The sequence below is a fragment of the Vigna unguiculata genome, chromosome 5 (genome assembly GCF_037176805.1).
Source record: "Vigna unguiculata cultivar grain cowpea cultivar isolate G323 ecotype 2 chromosome 5, ASM3717680v1, whole genome shotgun sequence".
Lineage (NCBI taxonomy): Eukaryota > Viridiplantae > Streptophyta > Magnoliopsida > Fabales > Fabaceae > Vigna > Vigna unguiculata.
This window is the reverse complement of record NC_140796.1, coordinates 50,467,046-50,487,377: the sequence shown is the minus strand read 5'-3', so window position 1 is coordinate 50,487,377 and position 20,332 is coordinate 50,467,046. Positions and strand designations below refer to the sequence as shown.

The following is a 20,332-nucleotide window of genomic DNA, read 5'->3' as shown; positions in this document are numbered from 1 at the left end:
ACTACAAATAACGGAATTGATTACAAATTGGTGCAATTGGCGAATTAGGATGAAACCCGTAACATCCGAATAGACCCATGAAGAAGAAAAACTCGCCCTCAGAATTGGATTTTTCTTCTTGCATCCCATAATTTTTAATTTGCACCCCATCCTTTTTTAAATGACAAATATACCTTATGCTGAAGTGATATCTGAATTGAAATATTCTGAAATAAATTTTTCAAAAGTTTTAGAACATAATTTATAGAATAAAATTTATGAAATAAGATTTCCAAAACCAATTTTTCAGAACGACTTTTTTTAGAGCACATATAATATACTTTCTAAAATGAGTTTTTCAGAATAACTTTTTCGGAACAAAGTTTTCAGAATACATGATATTTGTTTCGGAACAAACTTCTCTCTCTCTTAGTAAGTCATTTTTAGAAATTAAAAATGATTTTAAAATTATGCAATCTAGAGGTTGAAAATGACTTACAGACTCTAAGAACCAGACTCCATTTTTTTCTTAAAATAAATCTTTCAAAGTATACATTTGATTAAGAATTACATAATCCAAAAATTATTTTTAGCTTTTGGATTATTATATAATACGGAAACTATTTTTTCTTGTAACTTTTTTTTTTTCAAATTACATGATTCAGAAATTATTTTTGTCTTTCAGATTATGTAATCTGGAAATCAGTTTTAGCTTTTAAATTGTATAATTCAGAGGACATCTTCCATTTTTGGATTCCAGAAAGGGCAAAAACAAAACAGAACAAAATTTTCTTATGGGAGTGCAGTGGAAACTTTATGGAGGTGCGAGAAGAAGGTGCCTTTTAAAATACGCTTAGGCCCAGTTTTGTTAAAACGGTTCTGTTGTTTAGTTAGGGTTTAGACTTGTTCAATTCATACATAGATAAGTTCCAACAAAATTCCCTGTAAAACACAAGAAAAAAAATGTAATTAAAAATTAGCAACATATATTAATTTGTAGAAACTATTATATAGCTTTGCGAAAATTTTATTTCTAATTCACTAATTTGAACTTAAGAAAAAAAAAAAGTCTAATTTATTCTGTTCTAGAAGACTAACTGGACATTTCCGATTCGAGGTTGGGTCTGTTAATTATCCTTGATTAAAAAGTTTTTTTTTTTAATTTTTATTACTCACAATTTTTTGCTATTTTGGCCTTCTTTAATGTAGTTAAAATATCAGCTTTCATCAACAACATTGATTATAAGCAGAAACCAAGAACTGAATTAAACCAGAGGAAGAAAAAGCTATATTTTATACCATGTGTATGCATTAAAAACAGTAATCCTGTGAAGTAATTTACAACACTGACAAAAGTGAAGAGTAACTGATTCTACATGATAACAGAGTCATCTGAGGATAAACTGAACAAGCCTATTGTGCAGAGAGGAGACACAAACAACGTTAAACTTAATGTGGTCTTGCCGATTGTGACAAATATATACCGGCAAAAGAATATGCATATGAAAAAAAGAATATCTCTTACAATGTATAAGAATATGTAAATGCTATAAGAATCCAATGCAGTAAATTAGTGTTACATGCACAAGGAAAGCCAAGATCCCTCTCTTTCTCAACTTAAGTCCATCGCGTAAAGAAATGCTTCCACCTATCTCTCCGGCATTCACAAATTCACTTCTGCCAGTGCCAGTTGTTGCAGATACATTCACTGACAAAGAACCTACGTTGTTGAATTCGAAAAGAACAGCATCAGAAGAAGAGAAGCTGGTCTTAAAGACAAATTAAAACAAAGTTGGCTCTTGTTTTTATGCTGGTCCCACACTCAGAACAACACAACGAAGAATATTGGTTGGGTGGAAAAGCAAGAACTCAAGAACAACAACCTCGATGATAAAAGTAAATTATGCCATCTACTATATGCTTTTTTCTGGTAGTGTGGCTGAAACTTACAGTCAAAGTTAGCCCATCCAATGCGTTGACCAGCCAGATCATAAACAACAATTTTGTCTTTTAATACGAGATCTGCCACCGCAGAAAATGATGTTAGTCGTATTCTTCAAGAAAATATAGAGTGAGGATTTGAGGAACATGGTGAAGGAAGAAGGTGAAAAGAGAAGGGGATTATAATATGACACTTTGCTTGTAAGTGGTAAAAAAAACTAATCAACATAACAATTTTCTTTCAAGCTTCAAACTTTTGAGTTCAGCTCAATGAAATGCAAAAAATGGTATTAATGTGTTATATATACCTCCTAGAATTGTTACCCCTTGACCCTGGAGTTTTTGAAAACCAATACACCACACTGCTGCACCACCCTGTAACATGCATAGGTTCACCATATTTTAGTTCTGCACAAGAACTAGAGAAGTTTCCAAGGAAATTGACATAATATGCACGAGGTATACATAGAAACAAAAATTGCAACTCACTCTGACTTCAAATCAATATCTTTGAAAATGTTGTTCTCAAGATGTTCTAAAAATCTAAGAAACAGCAATTGAAGTTTGAAGACTTACAATAGAATTCTGCTGTATCAGATAGTCCTGTGGTCTCAAAAGCATAGATGCCCCACCGGCAAAGTTCAGACTTACTTGAGGGAAAACGTCAGTGACACTAAACACAGTACATAAAAATGAATTTAGAGAAAGAGACTATCAAGATGATACACTTTTTAGAACCCAATTACCAAGAAAATGAGAAGGGAAAAACAAAATAAAAAAGAAGTCCAAAAAGGAGAGGCTTGAAATACTGAGTCTGACCTAGTGGTGAGTAAGTAACATTGATTTCCTCTGGAAACAACAGTGCGTACAGATTGTGGAATTGTAGCTGTGATCTGCATATATGAAAAAAAGAAGAAGCATTTTTGCCATCAATATTTGATAAACCTCCAACCTAGCATGAAGCAAGCAGTGATTGCTAATTATTGCATGACAATAAACATCAAAAGCAATATACGTTTTTCGATAAACTGAATTGCATGAAATTACCTAACTGAAACTCACCGCATTGACAAAGGGGTCATAAGCCTCTTCAGCAAGATACGCCAAAGTTGTTCCAGAATCAACAATGGTACCTCTGTTGTTTGATGTTGCAAAAACTGAGGAATCAATTTGCAAGGTTTGGCCATTGACAGAGATGCTCTGTAGATTTAAATTGTAATGAGGCCTGAAATATTTGCAAAAGAAGGAGTTAGTCTAAACACTTCTACAGAGGGACATTCTTTCAATTCATCTCATAACATAGAAACTATATTTTAAATCTTCCTGAGATGGATAATCAGAAGCCTAGTCAATCAGTAGTGCTGAAACTTTTATGCAGACACTTTATCAGCCTCCCAAGTACTAAAGCACAAATTTTTATGCAGACATTTACCAGAGAATTTGATTACCCCCACCTTGCAAATATTATTTACCAAACACTAAACACTTTTTTTTTCCTGATGAAAGGAACTTACTGTGCTGGAACAAGTGAGGTGTAAACAATGTTTGGCTCCACAATCTCACCAAGAACCAATATGCCCCCTCCACTGCTATCTCCTTTCAGACAATGAGAGAATACTCTTGGAGCTATCCCCTGTGAGGATAGCTGAGAGATCACAGACATTTCCTGTTGCCCAAATCCAAATATTCCATCAACTGCTCTATCAGACTTTGTCAAGTCCCCACTCTGCTGGTTGCTACAACTGTTCCATTCACAAATCAACACTTCCCAAGATTAAACCAACCAGCACAAAAAAAGAGGAATAGTATGAACATTGATAAAATCAGCAGAAAATACAAATTCCATTTCAGACTAATGAAAACTCACCCAAAAACTACAGGAGCTGTAGAATTAGTGGTCACAGAACCCTCAAAAATAGTGTTCAGATGCATCATATCTGACACATAATAGCCTGATGTTCCACTTCCATCACCATACTGGAAAGTGTATGAGCACTGGTTGTTCTGGCTGGAACAGCTGGCATCTGATGACTGTATGCCACTGTTGCACCTTTGGTCAGAACAAGCTATCAATGAAGATGTTGATGATCTCCCAGGGTCAAAAAAATTTAGCTGAATCTGTAACAAAATCCAACAACCACGATATTCAAAACTTCTAGGTGCTGTATATTGTTGACCTTATTATTCTACAAACATAACTGATGACACGAAATAGGTTTATAGATAAGCTAATTTAAAACCTAAGAGAGAATTAATTCGTTTAAAAATCCTATTTTTCTTCTTCTGCAAGTGTTTTATAAGAAGTTTATTGAAACCGAATCTTGATAAACGGAAAAAAACTGCATTTACCTGAAGCCCACTTGTCTGAGGACAACCACTGCAGGAGCTACAACTGACCCAGAGAACATCACTGCCAGTGTCAATCTGCACATAAAATTCCACTGGAGGAGTACCCAACTGTACCTTTGTAAAGTAAAGCCTGCAATAAGCCATTAATTCCAAATTTCAAAACTCAAACAGTTACTACGCAATTCAAAGGAAGGTCACAGATTAATCAAAAGTAACAACAACACATCAATTCGATGTGAACAGAAAAGTACTCGTTCAGAATCCAACACAAATCCAAAAGCCTCGGAAATTGATTCAGCTACACGAAACCAAAGAAGAAGAAAAAAAGGTGAAAAGTAAAAACAGAAGAACCGACAAAGTTTACCCGACTTGGAAGGGATCGTAGGTGCCTTGGACGGGGAAATCAACGACGCCGTTTGAAGACTGCAACATTCTGCGATGCCTCAGCGCATCGCGAGCTCTCAGCTCACTCAACTCCACTCCGTGATTCGTCGGAAACGCTCTTTCCAGCGGCAGACTCACCGGCGATCCGCCACCAACCGCCGCCGCCGCAGCCAACAACGCGACGGATATTGCAAAAGCCGCGGCCGCCATTCGTATCGTAATTAAATTTTTTACTGTATGTAGCTTACGTATGTACGTATATATGCCCGTATGTGTAATATGTGTCGGAAAGAAGAAAAAAGAGAATTGGAATTAAGACACTAAAGAGAGAAGAGTGTGTGGATTGGAAGGTTGAGGAAGACGAGGATGTTTTTGCTTTTGTTCATTGTAATTGAAGAGAGAACGTTCTTTGTAATGAAGTTTGGTTTTGGAACAGAGAACATAACAGAACAGAGAATTTAGAGTTTTCAACTATGGATTACGTAAAGTTATGATTCTGTGTCTATCAGTTTCTTTTATTAATGTTTTGTTCGTTTAATTCAACGGAACATCATCTTCCTTCGTTTTATAAACTAACACTTCATGTACATATTACATAATCATGTGCGTCCTTCGCACGCGTTTTTATTTTCATTTTAGGCATTTTTTTAGTTTCCGAAGTTTCTTTTCTGGTCAAAACAGATACACTAAAACTCGTTTCACTGCTATCTGGACACTGAGTTTTAACTAAATTACAAAAAAACACGTTTTCACTTAGATACGGTCTTTTTCCGGTAAAACCAAAGATTTCCTATTACTATATGTTTATGTTATACCTTTAAATTAAATATTTTTTTTAATAAAGTTAAATATATATTGTAAGAAAAAATTGCGTTTTATCTTTAATTAAATTATAAAATATTTAGTTTCTTAAAAAAGTCAATGATTTTCAACAAATAACACTCGGATCATTGAAAAACAAAATCTGACAATAAACTAAAATTTAATATCCACATCTCATTAAATGTAAGAAAAAGAATATATGTTTAACTCTTTTTAATAGCAGGACTAATATTAAATACAATTTTTCATAACAATTTAAAAACAGAAAATATATTTAACTCTTTCTAAAATTATATGACACTAATTAATATATGTGACACTGATTAATATTTTCAAAATCTAAATAAATGTTATTATCAGCTATCTTAAAATGAATGTGTCGGATAAAAAAGATACTTTCAAAAGTTTAAAACTAACCAAAATAGAAATAATTATTTTATAATGACTTAAAAACATAATTTACTTATATTATAAAGAAAAAAAATCGTAATGATTGCCTTTTAGCTTTCTAAAATTTTGAATTCGATCTCTTTTATCACTTGATATTTATTCACGGATTTTAACTTCCATCAGTTTAAAAGAGAAATTAGATTTATAAATGTGTATATGGAAATAAAAGATTAAATTCTTTAATTTAAAACAATAGAACCAAAATCAAATTTGGTTTAAGCAACATGAATCAGAAACACATTTGTTTTCAAAGTTTTAATATAAAACAAAATAATTACATTTTCAACTATTTTACAAAATCGATTAAACTTACGTGTTGACTTAGAAGCAACAATTATTCGGTTTCTTCCTCTAAGAAAGTTATTTTGTTTCAATAATTTCGCGTTTTATACGCGATTTTAGACTCAATCGTCAAACACAAACATACTCTTGTCATATTTCCGAATCGGAAAGGCAACGATACAAGTTGCAGCATAATAATACTTAAAACTTATATTTAATTTTATGAACATGCTATGAATGTTAAACTGCCATATTAACTTAATTCTTTAATATCACCATGGAATCTAGAAGATCACTAACGATAAATCACTCTATATAGAATAACAATTATTAGTATAAAATTAAACATATAAGTAATATTAAAACACAACTAGATAAGAATAACACTAAAAAAAAGCATTTTTATGCAGTCTGATTATATCTAATTTTTATTTATTGCAGACAAAGTTAAGTCTAGTAAAAGAGAATAGTTTGGTTAAATAAAAATTGAGAATGTCAATTGTTTTTTTAAATAAAATTATTACACTTTTGGAATGAAAGAAATAAAATGAAAATATTGTTTGATCCCTGATTATTCATAATAATTGTAGCGCCCTAAAATTTTGCAACTAAAAGTAATAGAACAATATACATACATAAATAAATTATTTTTGTTTCTATCAAAATATTTCTCATATCACCTACAGACTCATTTAATAGTATAATAATCATCTAATTTTAATATAAATATTACTTTATATTTACATAATTATATAATCAATTACATTCCAAAACATAAAACATAACTCAAATTTTAACATTAAAACACAAAATTACTATTGAATTAATTTTATCTAAGATTTGAAAAATATCAATTGCATTGCAATTATTCAAAGCATTTTGTTACACTTGACATATCAACATATGATTCATCAAAAACACTGTTAGTAAAAATTAAATAATAATTTCTTATATAAGAAAAGTTACTTACATTTTGTGAAGTAGTAGATTTATTTATTTTATTTTCCCTTCATCGTCTTCTAATCAACATCGCAATACAATCAAATGTTTAATTTCAAAACAATATATGCGAAAAATAATTTTCAAAAAGCACTTAAATTTTTAGCTCGTACAAAAAGTATGATATAAACATGTTTAAAAAGGATAAAAATAGATCAAACAAATTTATGATCCATAACTTCACAACAATCAAGGATAGGAAGAAAATACAATAAGTTTATCATCCATATTTCACAAAAAAAAAAAATTAAGGATAAGAAGAAAACAATTAATACAGTCAAAGATAAAAATGAAAACATTACTAAAGTTGCATCTCAAAAAATATTATAAACTACAAAACATTAACACAATTAATACAGTCATTTTAAAATTTGTTGGTTTTGAGTCAACGTGCTTTTTTTTATTTATCGTGTATTCGGTTCGATTACAGATTTTTTTTATACATGTAATATTTTTCCATCGCTATTTTTTCGGATGATTACCTAAAAAAATAATATTCGTGGTAATGCGATGGTTGCTTATTCAACAAAATTTAAAACACGATGAAAATTAAATACCAAATTTCTCATCACATAATCACGTCTTGGACGTGTAATCACGTCCCCGACACTCGTATTGAGCTCTTTGTTCCTCGCATCATTAATTAAAAATGCATAATGTTCAGTCCACGACAGAAAAATGTTGTTTCGTTTGTACATACATGAATCGTGCTTTCCTTAAAAAGCATGGGGAAGAAAATTAAAATACTAAGAAACAGAAGTGCTTTGAGCTTTTGCTTTGCAAATTGCATTGCAGCACATCAAATCAAAGCTTTAGCTAAGCCCAATGCACAATTATTTCAAATTTCAGCTTTAGATGATCGAATTTTCAAAGAAAGTGAATGCAGTCCACATCCACAACAACCAAAACTTCTTTTTGCTTTCAATTTTGTATTGTAGAAACCAAAAGTTAAAGTATAGCATGAATAATATGCTGAAACCCAAAGTCTCGACTTGTATATTCCCCATTTCACCCTAATCGCTTTCTTCTGTTTTTTACTTTTTCGTTATTGGAAACGCACCTTCAAGCGGCAGAATGGGATTTTTGTGGCTTAGTAGGGCCTTTATTTCCATGATTAAGTTAAATAAATATCAAGCTTTTCATCTTTATAAAGAAAGGAAAATTATTGGAATTAAAGATAAATTTATAAAACAACGAATGTAAATTTTATTTTGGGTTAAATATGTTTTTTTTTCTTTGATTTATAGTGAGAATTTTTGAAATTTTAAATTAGTCTAGTCTCTTATCTTTAAAATTTGAATTTTGAATTTTGTTAAGTTTATTTAATATTTTATACCCATTTCTCAACTAATATTGAAGTAAAAATGTGTCCAAAGGTATAAACAAAATTTAAACACTATAATGAAATGTGTTTGAACGTCAAATCAACTTAATGAAATGTGTTTGAACGTTAAATCAACTTAAGAAAAATTTGTTAAAAGGATTAAATTCATACATTTACATAATTAAAAACTAAATTAGTTCAAAATTTTAATTTCAATTTTCACCAAAATTTAAAGAATAAAAAAATATTTAACCATTTTATTTTATAAGCGGTTTTGTAGGTTTTATAAGTTGAGTTAATTTTAAATTTTCTTTTATATAAAAATTTATCATAGTAAAATTTATCGTGTAAAGAATTTATTCATCGTAGATTTATTTTTGTTGAATGATTATAAATATCTAGTACCATATATATCTCTCTCGGTACAAATTTTTATTTTATAAATTGATTTTTAATAAAAAATAATAATAAAAATAAGTTATTTTTAAATTAGTTATGAAAAATTAAATGAAAAATAGTACTATAATTTGTGTAATTATATAATCTATTACCACGTAATAGATTATATGCCTGATATGTGAAAAATAAGTAAACTATTCAATCAACAAATTAAAATAAAAATTAAATATTCACTCATTTTTTAATTTCTTCTTTTAATCTGAAAAAACTCGGTCAGCTGCTGTCAAAGAAAACCATGGCTAATTTAAATTTTTTTAAAAAAAATATACTATTATTTGCCACCACCCACGTATGTCAATTGAAAATGACTACATTGATTAAACATTAATAATTGATGGACGTTACAAAAAAGAACACATTTGTGAACGTCATATCCACATTTTCACCTTATAATTTGGTATAAGTAAATAAATTGCTGGGTCACGTTTAACCGACCTGTTTGACATGAAAACTCCACATCAATTGATGACCGAAAACGATGTCGTTCTTGTTTTGTTGATCGGAACCGTATTGTTTGTTTTGTTTGTTTATGAATGTGAAAGAAATATTTCAAAAGGATGATGTTATGTTCTAGAAGACTGAGATAGATACACCTTAACACCATACACCAACTCCAACTCTTTTCTTGTCAAAACATGAGACCTCGTTGACAACAAAAACTCAATCCCAAAACATTGACTCAGTTTATTTCTGTTTTTTTAATATAGAAAATAATAATAATAATAATAAGTTGATAAAGAAAAAATAAACCCAAAAGCAAGATTCAAATATTTTTTCAATTTTTGCAAACTTATCTCTTCAATTGAACCCTAGAAAGCAAATATAAAATCTTGGTGACCATTATTTATGAGAAAAAAATGTTGACCACGTTTTGTAGTAAGAAACTGAACAAGTCCGGGAAATGCTGATATTTTCTTCATTCCTATTTAACAAAATTGACAAAAATGGTTAGGTTAGAGTATTGGGGTTAATGAAGCACATATAACTTGCACACCAGATATACCTACCTTTTCTTCACCAACTCAAATATGCTCAACTTTTCTTGCAAGACATGTGGTTCCAAGTCCACAAACAGTTACATCAACGATAACCTCAGAATCATAAATTCTTTATAGCCATATATTAGCCACGAGTCATATCTAAGTTCAAATTATTTTAAATAGTTTTTATTTGTCATAGTTATAATATTAAACATTATATCTTATATCTTATATCTCCCATATTTCATATCTTATTTTATATAAATATAATTTTATTAGTGAAAAAATATTAAAATTGATCGATTCTCAAAAATATTTACAAAAAGTATCGCCTCCAAAATATAAAGAAAAAATAATAAAAAGTTATAAAAATAAAAATACTTGTAGAATAACTTCCTTAATGGTATATCCAAATTTTGGCATCTAATAGTGTAAAATTTGTAATTTTCACCGCAAAATTTATTAAGTATCTGGAACATAGACTTGATGAGGCAATGACACTTTTATTTATATCCTTATTTATGGATTTCTTCTGCAATAAAAAATTTAAATTTTACAATCAAAAATAAAATCAATTTACAATCTTTACACTATAATCTGAGTTTGATACAATGTTAGAAATGGACTTTAAACTTAATTCAATCCCACAAAATCGACTTATATCATAAGATTTGCATCTCACTTGTATATTATGAAATCTTTAATCGATGTGAGATTTCTAATAAAAACACCAAAGTTAAAAGAAATTATTATTTTATCTAGCAATCAGATAAGAGTATTGGTCCAAGAGAATTACAATTTAAGAAAAAAATGACAAAAATAATAGCACATAATGTTACCAACTTTGACTCTCTTTTCATGTGTTAATATCATCTTTCAGATTCTTTTTTTTTTTTTTCTTTCTCTCAGACACCACCATCCACATCCATCGCAGTCATAGTCACTGGATCGATGCACATTCATGAATCGATGAGTGTTCAGTTTTGTTTTGAACTTTGTTGCAATGATATATTAAAAATTCTCTCTTATGTTTCTAGAGAAAGAAAGTGGGGTCTGAAGACACTACCTTGTAAACTCCAATTTATTTTTATTTTTTCTCCGCTCTTTACGTTGCTCTCTCCGAATGTCTTATTTTTTGTGTTCTACAAAAGGTGAATGAATAAATAAACAAGGTAACGTAAGAAAGCAATGAACTCATGAACAACAATCAACAACATCTTCGTTTTCTTATTATAGTTTGTTTATACATTATACATCGAAAACATCATCAAAGCAATATTAACAAATATTCTATTATGTTTGCCACTTCCCCAAAAATCATGAACCTGTTGTATAAGTTTTGAAAAACAACACAAAAGAAAGTCATAGCTTTTCTCCAGATAATAAATCATGGGAATCCCGTTGAATATGATTATAATGAGTATAAAGGTAATGGTTGCCGGCGTAATGGTTTTGGAAATAGTTTCTATAATACCAGATGAAAAAATAGTTTAGCCATTTTTTTTATATTTTCTATATCGGTCAATTAATTGAAAACCGATTAGAAATCTTGGTGTTTTGCTTGGAGTGGGTTAACCGGTCAGAAAAGAAAAAAAACAATTTCTTTCATAAAATTAATTTAAAAATATAAGTTTAATTAAATATGTAAAATATCTATAACAATATATAAAGAGATTCTCTTTTATTATTTTAAAATTTTTAATTTGATCATTTAAAATATAATTATTTATTAAATTTTTTAAAATTGACTGTTATTTTTATAATTTTTTTATAAAATTTTCTATATCTACTTTTTCTATTATTTTTTTTATTTATCAACAATTATTTTCTCATTTTTTTAATATATTTTATTTTATTTTTAATAAATATAATTTTATTTTATATATTAATTTAATAACATTACAATATCATTATCTACTAATATAATATTATACATATTTAAAATATACGTACACATATATACGATATATACGATAGAGTCTCTGTGGTCTTAATTCTAGTCTTAATAGTTTATTTAAAGTTAGTGTGGAAACCTTTACGACCTGGGCCCTAACGTGGTGTGCAAAATGAAAATAAGGTAATTACTTTTTGCATCCCGTGATTTGTTTTTCACCTCCGTGAGATGTTGAAAATGTCTAAAATGTCTATATTTAAATTATAGGAGTTGGAAAATTTCAGATTGTGTAGACAAAAAATTATATAACTTTTAATATATATCAAATTTAGATTTGAAACACTAAAAAAGGAACTTTTAAATTTTAAAGATCACAATAAAAGTTTATACTGCATGCTTGTTTCTAAGCATGAAAAGATAGTAAAGAAAAATGCAAAACAAGAAAAACTAAAAGTGAGGATTGAAATATGTAAAAATACGGAAAACGAAAATATTTTAACAATTTAATTTTTTGTCACACAATCTTGATTTGTTTCTAAGCACGAAAAAAATATTAAATAGAAATAAAAAAAGTTAAAATTGAGGATTAAAAATATATTAAAATACGTAAAACGAAAATGTTTGAAAAGGTTAAACTTTTCTCATACTCTTAAGATAATTTGCGGATAAAGTAAGAGTTTAATATTATTGATTATTATTATTATTATTATTATTATTATCATTTACGTTTACTATTATAATAAAATAAATAGTTGAAATAAAAATAAATTGAATTAAATTATTTTGTAATTATATTAATATAAAAATATTATTTTCACACATCGATTAGATTGTTTATAATATTTGTTTATTTATTTTTATCTTCTTTTAATATAAATAATTTAACTTTCTATTTATTTATTTATATTTTATTTTCCTTTCCACTCTCAAGTCAATTCAAACAAAGCAACCTCTTTTTCCCATCTTGATATTTGTGTATTTTAATTTAATAAATTGATATCCTAATAAAGATTCATCCAACAGCTAACTACCAAATCGATCTGGAGTGAAACATTTGGAAGTACAAACTTGACCTAAATAAAATGTTGATGTACCAAAAATCATTGCCAAAATGAAATATCACTCCAAATAGCAAAATGTCAAAGTATTGAACTTACTCGGATCTTCTGAATCTAAGATAAATAACATAATATTCCTACCTAGTTAATTAATAAATATAATTCTAAATATATTTTTCTATGATATATGTTGTAAAGTTTAATAAACTTATCGCATGGACTAATTTTTAATTGAGTAATGCTGTAAATATGTGTAGTCAATTACATTGCATGTTTTCTTTAAAAAAATTATATACTGATAGTGTTTTTTAACGACGACTTAATACAAATTTATGAATAATGAAAAAATGAAAATGATTTAATTGGAGATATAAACCATAGCATCGTATGAGATAATAATTTTGTAAACGACATGGTTATCTCTTTTTGAATAAAATCAGCACTAATAATATTGAATATAAGTAATTTTACATGTTATTTTTTTAACAAAGCTATAATTTACTATTTTTCCTCGATACTATTATGCAAACAAGCAAAAACACATTTCTTTATGTATCTGTATTTATTAAGTTTAAATGTAATAATCTTAATATAAATGTATATATTAGTTTTAATCTGAATATAAGTGAAGTAATATTTATTCATATAATTTTTTATGTTATTTTGTTTAAACTTGCTATATTATTTAATATGTTTAAAATTTAAATAAAATAATTTAAAATCATTAATTAGAAAATGGAAAAAAAGTCTGGGATAATAAGAATCTTGAAAGTTATAAAATAAATAAATAGAAGAGGACAATTTTTTACTACATAGATTAAATAATATATTAAGATGTAAAATATGTAAAAGAAGAAATGTAAATACTTTAAGTTATTCTTTCTAATATTTATTTTTTAAATTAAATTTTAAAATATTTTGAAATATCAAAACTTAAAATAAAAATTGAACATATTATAAACTGTCCATCATATATTTATTGTTTATCATAAAATTTAATTGAAATATAATTTATATATTAAAAATATTTATTTACTATAACATGTAGTTATAAAAAATAAGCATTTATCTTTAGTTTTATTTATTTGAAATGAAAAAAACGTAACTTAATTATGAATTCCCCTTCTTAGTTCTTATGTTGTTTTCCCGGCAACAAGACCCACTCAAAAACCCTAATTTCCCACATTCACCTTCCACCAAATTCAAGGCCCTCTCTCGCCTCCTTCTCACTTCAATATTTCTCTTCATTGTTCAAATCGATTCATCTTCGTTGAAATTTTCCAATTTGTCTTCCTCGATTTTTTTCTTCTTCTGTCGCCGTCTCAGAGCGGGTTTGTGTTTGAAGGTCCTTCAATGGCGGAGGACCGGAGTGAGGTGAGTGATTACAGTTCGGAGGACGAAGGAACTGAAGATTACAGGCGCGGAGGGTACCATGCGGTTCGAATTGGTGACACTTTCAAGAATGGGTGCTATGTGGTACAGAGCAAGCTTGGTTGGGGTCATTTTTCCACTGTGTGGCTCGCTTGGGACACTAACAAATCGGTGCGTGCCCTTTTGTTTGTTTCCTCGCAACATGTCAGAAGCAAATGCTTTTGACAATTTACAATTTGTCAAGAGAGTTTAAGTTTAAGTTTTGTTTTTGTTTTTTTTTTATTTGGTTTGTGAAGAACTGTTTGTGGTCGGGAGATTTGGACAAATTTCTGCTTACATTTATCACCATTTTTTGGTCTATGAAATGATCATTTTTTGTCTATGAAATGATGGACTGGCTTTGACTTTGCTTGCTAAAGTTGGTGATTGAAAGAAATGATTTTAATTGGTGTTTACGCTTTTCATTTGATCTATGGTTGGCTATTGAAGGAAAACTGTTAACCTCCAGTCTAAAGAGTTTCTTTTTTCTTTGTATATTGTTTCATTTTATTATATGTATCGATCTTTCATCTTCAGCTAACAGATTCTGTTATACGGTTATTTGGTTTTTTGTTGCCTTGTTCCTTTAATTTGCCGCGTTGTTGATCTTGTTACTGTGTCACATTAGAGGTTCCTGTCATCAGGTGAAAATTCTTGTTTGAAATGTGATCCTCTCTCTATAAACTTCTTTAGAAGCACTTACAGGAGAGGAAAATTAAGTAGGTGAATAAATACATTGAGCTTCTCCCCAAGCCAAAATCAATTGTTGCGTCTTAGCTTCTCGGGATGTTATATAAGAAGAATAAGTTAAGTATGGAAGTTGGTTTTAGCTTATGGGAAAAGTACAATTAGTTTTTGTTCTCTTATAAGGGCTTATAAAGAAATTTATCCAAATAGAGTACATGTTATTCTTCACTATTTCAATGCCTAGCTAACATACATGTAGCAATCTATAGTTTGGAACTTTATTAGTGATGGTTTAAATTGTTTGTTTGTAGCGATATGTTGCCTTAAAAATTCAAAAGAGTGCTCAACATTACACTGAGGCGGCAATGGATGAGATAAAGATTCTCAAACAAATTGCTGATGGGGATCCAGATGACAAAAAATGTGTTGTAAAGCTTCTGGACCACTTTAAGCATTCAGGGCCTAATGGCCAGCATGTTTGTATGGTTTTTGAATTTCTTGGTGATAATCTTCTTACCCTTATCAAGTACAGTGATTACCGAGGTGTTTCCCTTCCTGTGGTCAAGGAAATTTGTTTCCATGTTTTGGTGGGTTTGGATTACTTGCACCGCGAGCTTTCTGTAATACACACTGATTTGAAGCCTGAGAATGTCTTGCTTCTGTCTCCCATAGATCCATCTAAGGATCCTAGAAAATCAGGTGTTCCACTTATCCTTCCAAACACGAAGGATAAGGCTGTAACAAAAAATGGGATAACAGTAGTCAATAAGAATGTGAATGGAGATCTAACCAAGAACCAGAAAAAGAAATTGCGAAAAAAGGCTAAAAAGTTAGCCCAGGGCTTTGTTGGAAGGGAGCATGCTGAGGAAGCTGAGGAGGATTCCAAAGCACCTGATGAGCAAGATGATTGTAGTACTGATGTGAAACCAAGTGTAGAATCTGGTGACAATAAACCTAATAGCCCTGTTAGTAAAGATGAATCAACAAAGACTTCTGAAACTAAGGATGTTCCCCAAGGAAGTCATGGTCACAGGAGAGGTAGCCGCTCTACAAGAAAGAAGTTGCTTGCATCTGTCGATCTTAAGTGCAAGCTGGTTGATTTTGGTAATGCTTGTTGGACTTATAAACAATTTACAAATGATATTCAGACAAGGCAGTACAGGTGTCCTGAAGTTCTTCTTGGATCTAAATACTCAACTCCAGCTGACCTATGGTCCTTTGCTTGCATTTGCTTTGAGCTTGCCACTGGCGATGTTCTTTTTGATCCTCATAGTGGTGACAACTATGATAGGGATGAGGTAAGTGCACCTGTTTGAACTTTGAAAGAACTGGTTGGCTTCATTTCATGCCATAATTATCTAACACTTGTTGTTACTATTATATTACTATTATTATTATGACTATTAAAACTGGCTTGCTATCAATATTGTTCTGAGAATAAAACTTGTCCTTACCGTTTGGGTTTGTTTTCAATGGTAAAATTCAATTTTGTACCTCAAATTTTTGAATCATATCTGCATTAAAATAACATTTCTGCTACTTTTGTTCAGTAAATATTTGTTAAAAATGGATAAGAACCTTGGGAGACTCACACCTTCTATTGCAGAAGGCTTATGATACCAATTGATTTTGAATCTTGAGAGATCCACACCATAAAAGCTAGTTGTTGTATTTGGAGAGCCCAAGGCCTTATAAATGTCTAAGAGGCATTGATGTGGATACGGCACAAACACTAGGATTCGGGTAGATTAAAAATATATGACATGAGAACACAACACACAAATGAATTGTAAATCTAGTAACTAGTACTAATCATGCTTCATAATCCAACAAATCAAGAGAAACAATTATAAACAAATCTTCTAAGTCTGGGTTATCAAGAGATAAGCTAGCAATCTCTAAAATCCCATTGTCATCCAATGAGAAGTCATCTCTTGCAATATCCTACAATTTTGTTGCCTCATCATTGTATTTTGAGGGTTCTCTTGAGAAGATGAAGATTGCTATGAACAAATATTATATCCTCCATCTTTTGAGGTGTAATCTTATTTTATCAAATAATGCATAAAGGAACATGAATCGTGATTGAAATCATGATTCATTACAAAATTCTCCCCCAGTGATACATATCGTTTGATGAATTGTTTTGTAACTTGAATCACTGAATCGGATGTCAATCATGTGATTAGCAATTCAGTTTTCATTACATACGATTTGTAATAAGGGAACAAAATCAGAAAGAAAAGAAACTCAATGAAGATGAAAGTTCAGGGGAAAAGATAAGAAGCGGAGAAAATGAACATCAGATAATAGAACTGCAGAAGACACGGTAAAAGAAATTGGGAGAAGATGAATAGTGAGAATGGAGAAGATGAGAAAAGTTGAAATCTGGAGAAGATGGGAGAATATGAATACAAAAGGGAGAGGAAATAAACCTGGGAGAAGATTAACTCCTGAACTGTGATAAGATGACTGAGTGAGAGAGTTCTGAATAGTTTTTTCAGAGTAAGATTTTAAAATATAAAATGTTTTTTCATATTTTTTTTATCTAACAACTTTAATCATACTAACATGCTTTTATATTTTACAGTGACAGTCATAATTTATATATTGTTTTTTATTTTTGATTCTGATTTTTATAAAAGATCAATATTATCTCTTTGAAAAAATTAGTTATTGTTTAAATTAATATATAAGTGATTATATTTTTTAGTTATTGTTTAATATTTTATTTGATACTTTTTTTTCAATTTAAACTAGTATATATTGATTCTTATATTTTTATATTAAATTAGTTGTTATTCAAGGATTTTTATTTGATATTTTTGAAAAGAAAATAAATTTAAATTTATATACAACTTTTGTTATATTTTTTATTTTTTTATAAAAAATAGTGTTTGTTTAAGGGTTTTATCTTTTAAGTTATACAAATTGTGTATATTAAGATTCAAAATTCATGAAAAAACAATTCACTGTTCGAATCTCGATTCAATAACCATGACCACCATGTTTTGTATCCACTTTTCCTGTCCCTTAAAGACTTAACATCATCAAAGCCTTCCTTTTAGTTGAAGATGGGGGAGACACTGCAGTTGTCAAGTTTTATGAATGATCACAACAGTGGAGACAAAATTGCTGAAGATGTTATAATCTTGTTTGTTTATTCAATTGATCTTAGAATTGATGCTTCACTGTGCTCCTTTAAGAACTTTTTGAAGTTTGGACCAATTGAGGTCAAATAACTTGTTTATAAATGATAGTAGCTCTAAGCCTTCATTCATTTAAAATAATGTACACTATCTGTGCGTGATACTAACTGAAAATGTCTTCATTTCCTGTTCTTTTGGAAGAAATATATAAATTGTGAAATACTGTTGTGGTTATTTGAACCTCAATTTCAGTCTATAGATTTTTGACAATTTGGAATCTACTCTGCAGGATCATCTAGCACTGATGATGGAGCTTCTTGGGATGATGCCACGCAAGGTAGGCCTGTTTTTCCTTTTTGGCTGTATGATCAAGAACAAAAATATTCAACCATTTTCCTGTTTGAATAATAAAAAAAAAAACAAAAATGGTAGTTTACGGCAATATGTTATTCCAAGAACCATGATTATTTTATCTGTTCCCTTTGATAAAAATTGAACGCCTTTACCTTCAGATTGCACTTGGTGGCCGCTATTCCCGAGATTTTTTCAACAGATATGGCGATTTGAGACACATCAGGCGATTGCGTTTCTGGCCTCTTACTAAGGTGATGATGGAGAAGTATGATTTCAGTGAAGAAGATGCAAATGGCATGGCTGAATTTCTTCTTCCATTACTTGATTTTGTCCCTGAAAAGAGACCAACCGCTGCACAATGCCTTCAGCATCCATGGTTCAGTGCTGGTCCCAGGACTCTTGAGCCCTCAGTAGCTACTGCTGCAATTGATGGGGAAATATCTGAAAACATGCAGAGGGAAAAAGCTGAGCAGGAGGCTGTGGAAGTTGGTATGGGGAATATGGCCATAGATGGAAATTCAAAGAAACTCTAAGAGTTCCAATTTGTGAAGCCATGAAAATGGAAGTTCATTGGCTTGTTTAGGTGGGTATGCCATCTGTTTTTGTTTATATGGTAAACCTAGGTTGTCCTTGCAGCATGATGTTATAGTTATTTGGGAAGAAGCCCTTTATGGGGAAGCTAGTCACACTGTGATATAACCACGGTTTTATCTTTTTGGAGAATTTGTATGAAGCTTCTCCCTAGGTTAGATTTTCTTCATTTTGGAAGTGCTATATTTGAGGGGTTCGAACTGTACATTTGAACGAGTTATCATCATTATTTTTTTTTCTTATGTATCCATATATCAGATTTTGTTGCAGTAGACTTTACTTGCTGCATCTTTTGTTTCCTGGTTATGGTTTGTTTTTTTATCAGTAATTTCACGAGTTTTAACCTAAAATTCAGCTCTGATCTAAGTATGACATGATTGTGTAAAAAAGAAAAAATGTTATTGTTTAGAAAAGGAAAAGAAAAGGTTTGACGAGGTTATTTAAAAAAAGTGTAGATATTTTTATCCAGTCTTCTGAATATTTACTATTTTAGTTACTATTTTAGTATTTCAAATATTTAAATCTTCCCATACTTCTCTTCTAAATATTTTGTTATCATATCAGATCTTCAAAGATTTACATTGCAAGCAGGTCTTTAATAATCGAAACTATAGAATTAAATTGGTGATAAAGTTTTAAAGGAACTCAGCTACAATATAACTACTTCAGACTAAGTTGATAATTAAATATTCTGAGGACGTTTAAAGACTTGAATTATCTTTGTTCACAAAGTGATAAGATTAAGACGTGTTTCTATAAGAGTATGAATCTTGAAAGATTCAAATAAAAATTGTAAGAGAATCTTAAAACTAATGATATAGTAGAATTTACAAAAACTATAGTTATAAATTCGTGTTTCGTAACTTCATTGATAATTTCAATGATTAAATTTATTATCTACTTTTTAAAAAACTTACGATCATTACCTTCGTTGAAGAATTTATTCTTATCTGTCTTTCAAAAAATCTCAAAAAATAAATGATACTTTTTGATGAAGAGTCTTTACTAAATATGTTTTAACTAACTGATACTTCCTCATAGAACTTTAGTAATCAATGAACCAAAAATAGTTAGCCGTAGAGTTGTCAATTTAATTTAGGCTTAACTATTGGTACTTGTTTTTATCAATAAGTGTTAAGTTGATTATCAATTTTTTATTTTATCAATTCGGTATTTGTTATTAGTTTTGAAAAATGGTGTTCAAATCAGCGATAAATGTC

The 20,332-nt window shown here is 29.7% G+C and overlaps 2 protein-coding genes across 2 annotated transcripts; one reads left to right on the top strand and one right to left on the bottom strand.

The window, feature by feature from the left end:
- Positions 1-1,244: 1,244 nt before the first annotated feature.
- Positions 1,245-5,197, bottom strand: LOC114185430 (Eukaryotic aspartyl protease family protein). Its single transcript, XM_028073144.2, has 10 exons — positions 4,634-5,197; positions 4,270-4,399; positions 3,788-4,038; positions 3,435-3,662; positions 2,983-3,145; positions 2,740-2,813; positions 2,497-2,593; positions 2,229-2,295; positions 1,930-2,001; positions 1,245-1,699 (listed from the first exon to the last, which is right to left on the bottom strand). The coding sequence occupies exons 1-10, from the start codon at positions 4,861-4,863 to the stop codon at positions 1,527-1,529; spliced, it is 1,485 nt and encodes a 494-aa protein (XP_027928945.1). The 5' UTR covers positions 4,864-5,197; the 3' UTR covers positions 1,245-1,526.
- Positions 5,198-14,053: 8,856 nt separating this feature from the next.
- On the top strand, positions 14,054-19,391 carry LOC114185237 (Protein kinase superfamily protein). The gene is made up of 4 exons (XM_028072851.2): positions 14,054-14,463; positions 15,330-16,316; positions 18,457-18,504; positions 18,680-19,391. Exons 1-4 carry the CDS (start codon positions 14,275-14,277, stop codon positions 19,052-19,054), a joined length of 1,599 nt encoding a protein of 532 aa, XP_027928652.1. The 5' UTR covers positions 14,054-14,274; the 3' UTR covers positions 19,055-19,391.
- The last annotated feature ends 941 nt before the right edge of the window (positions 19,392-20,332 follow it).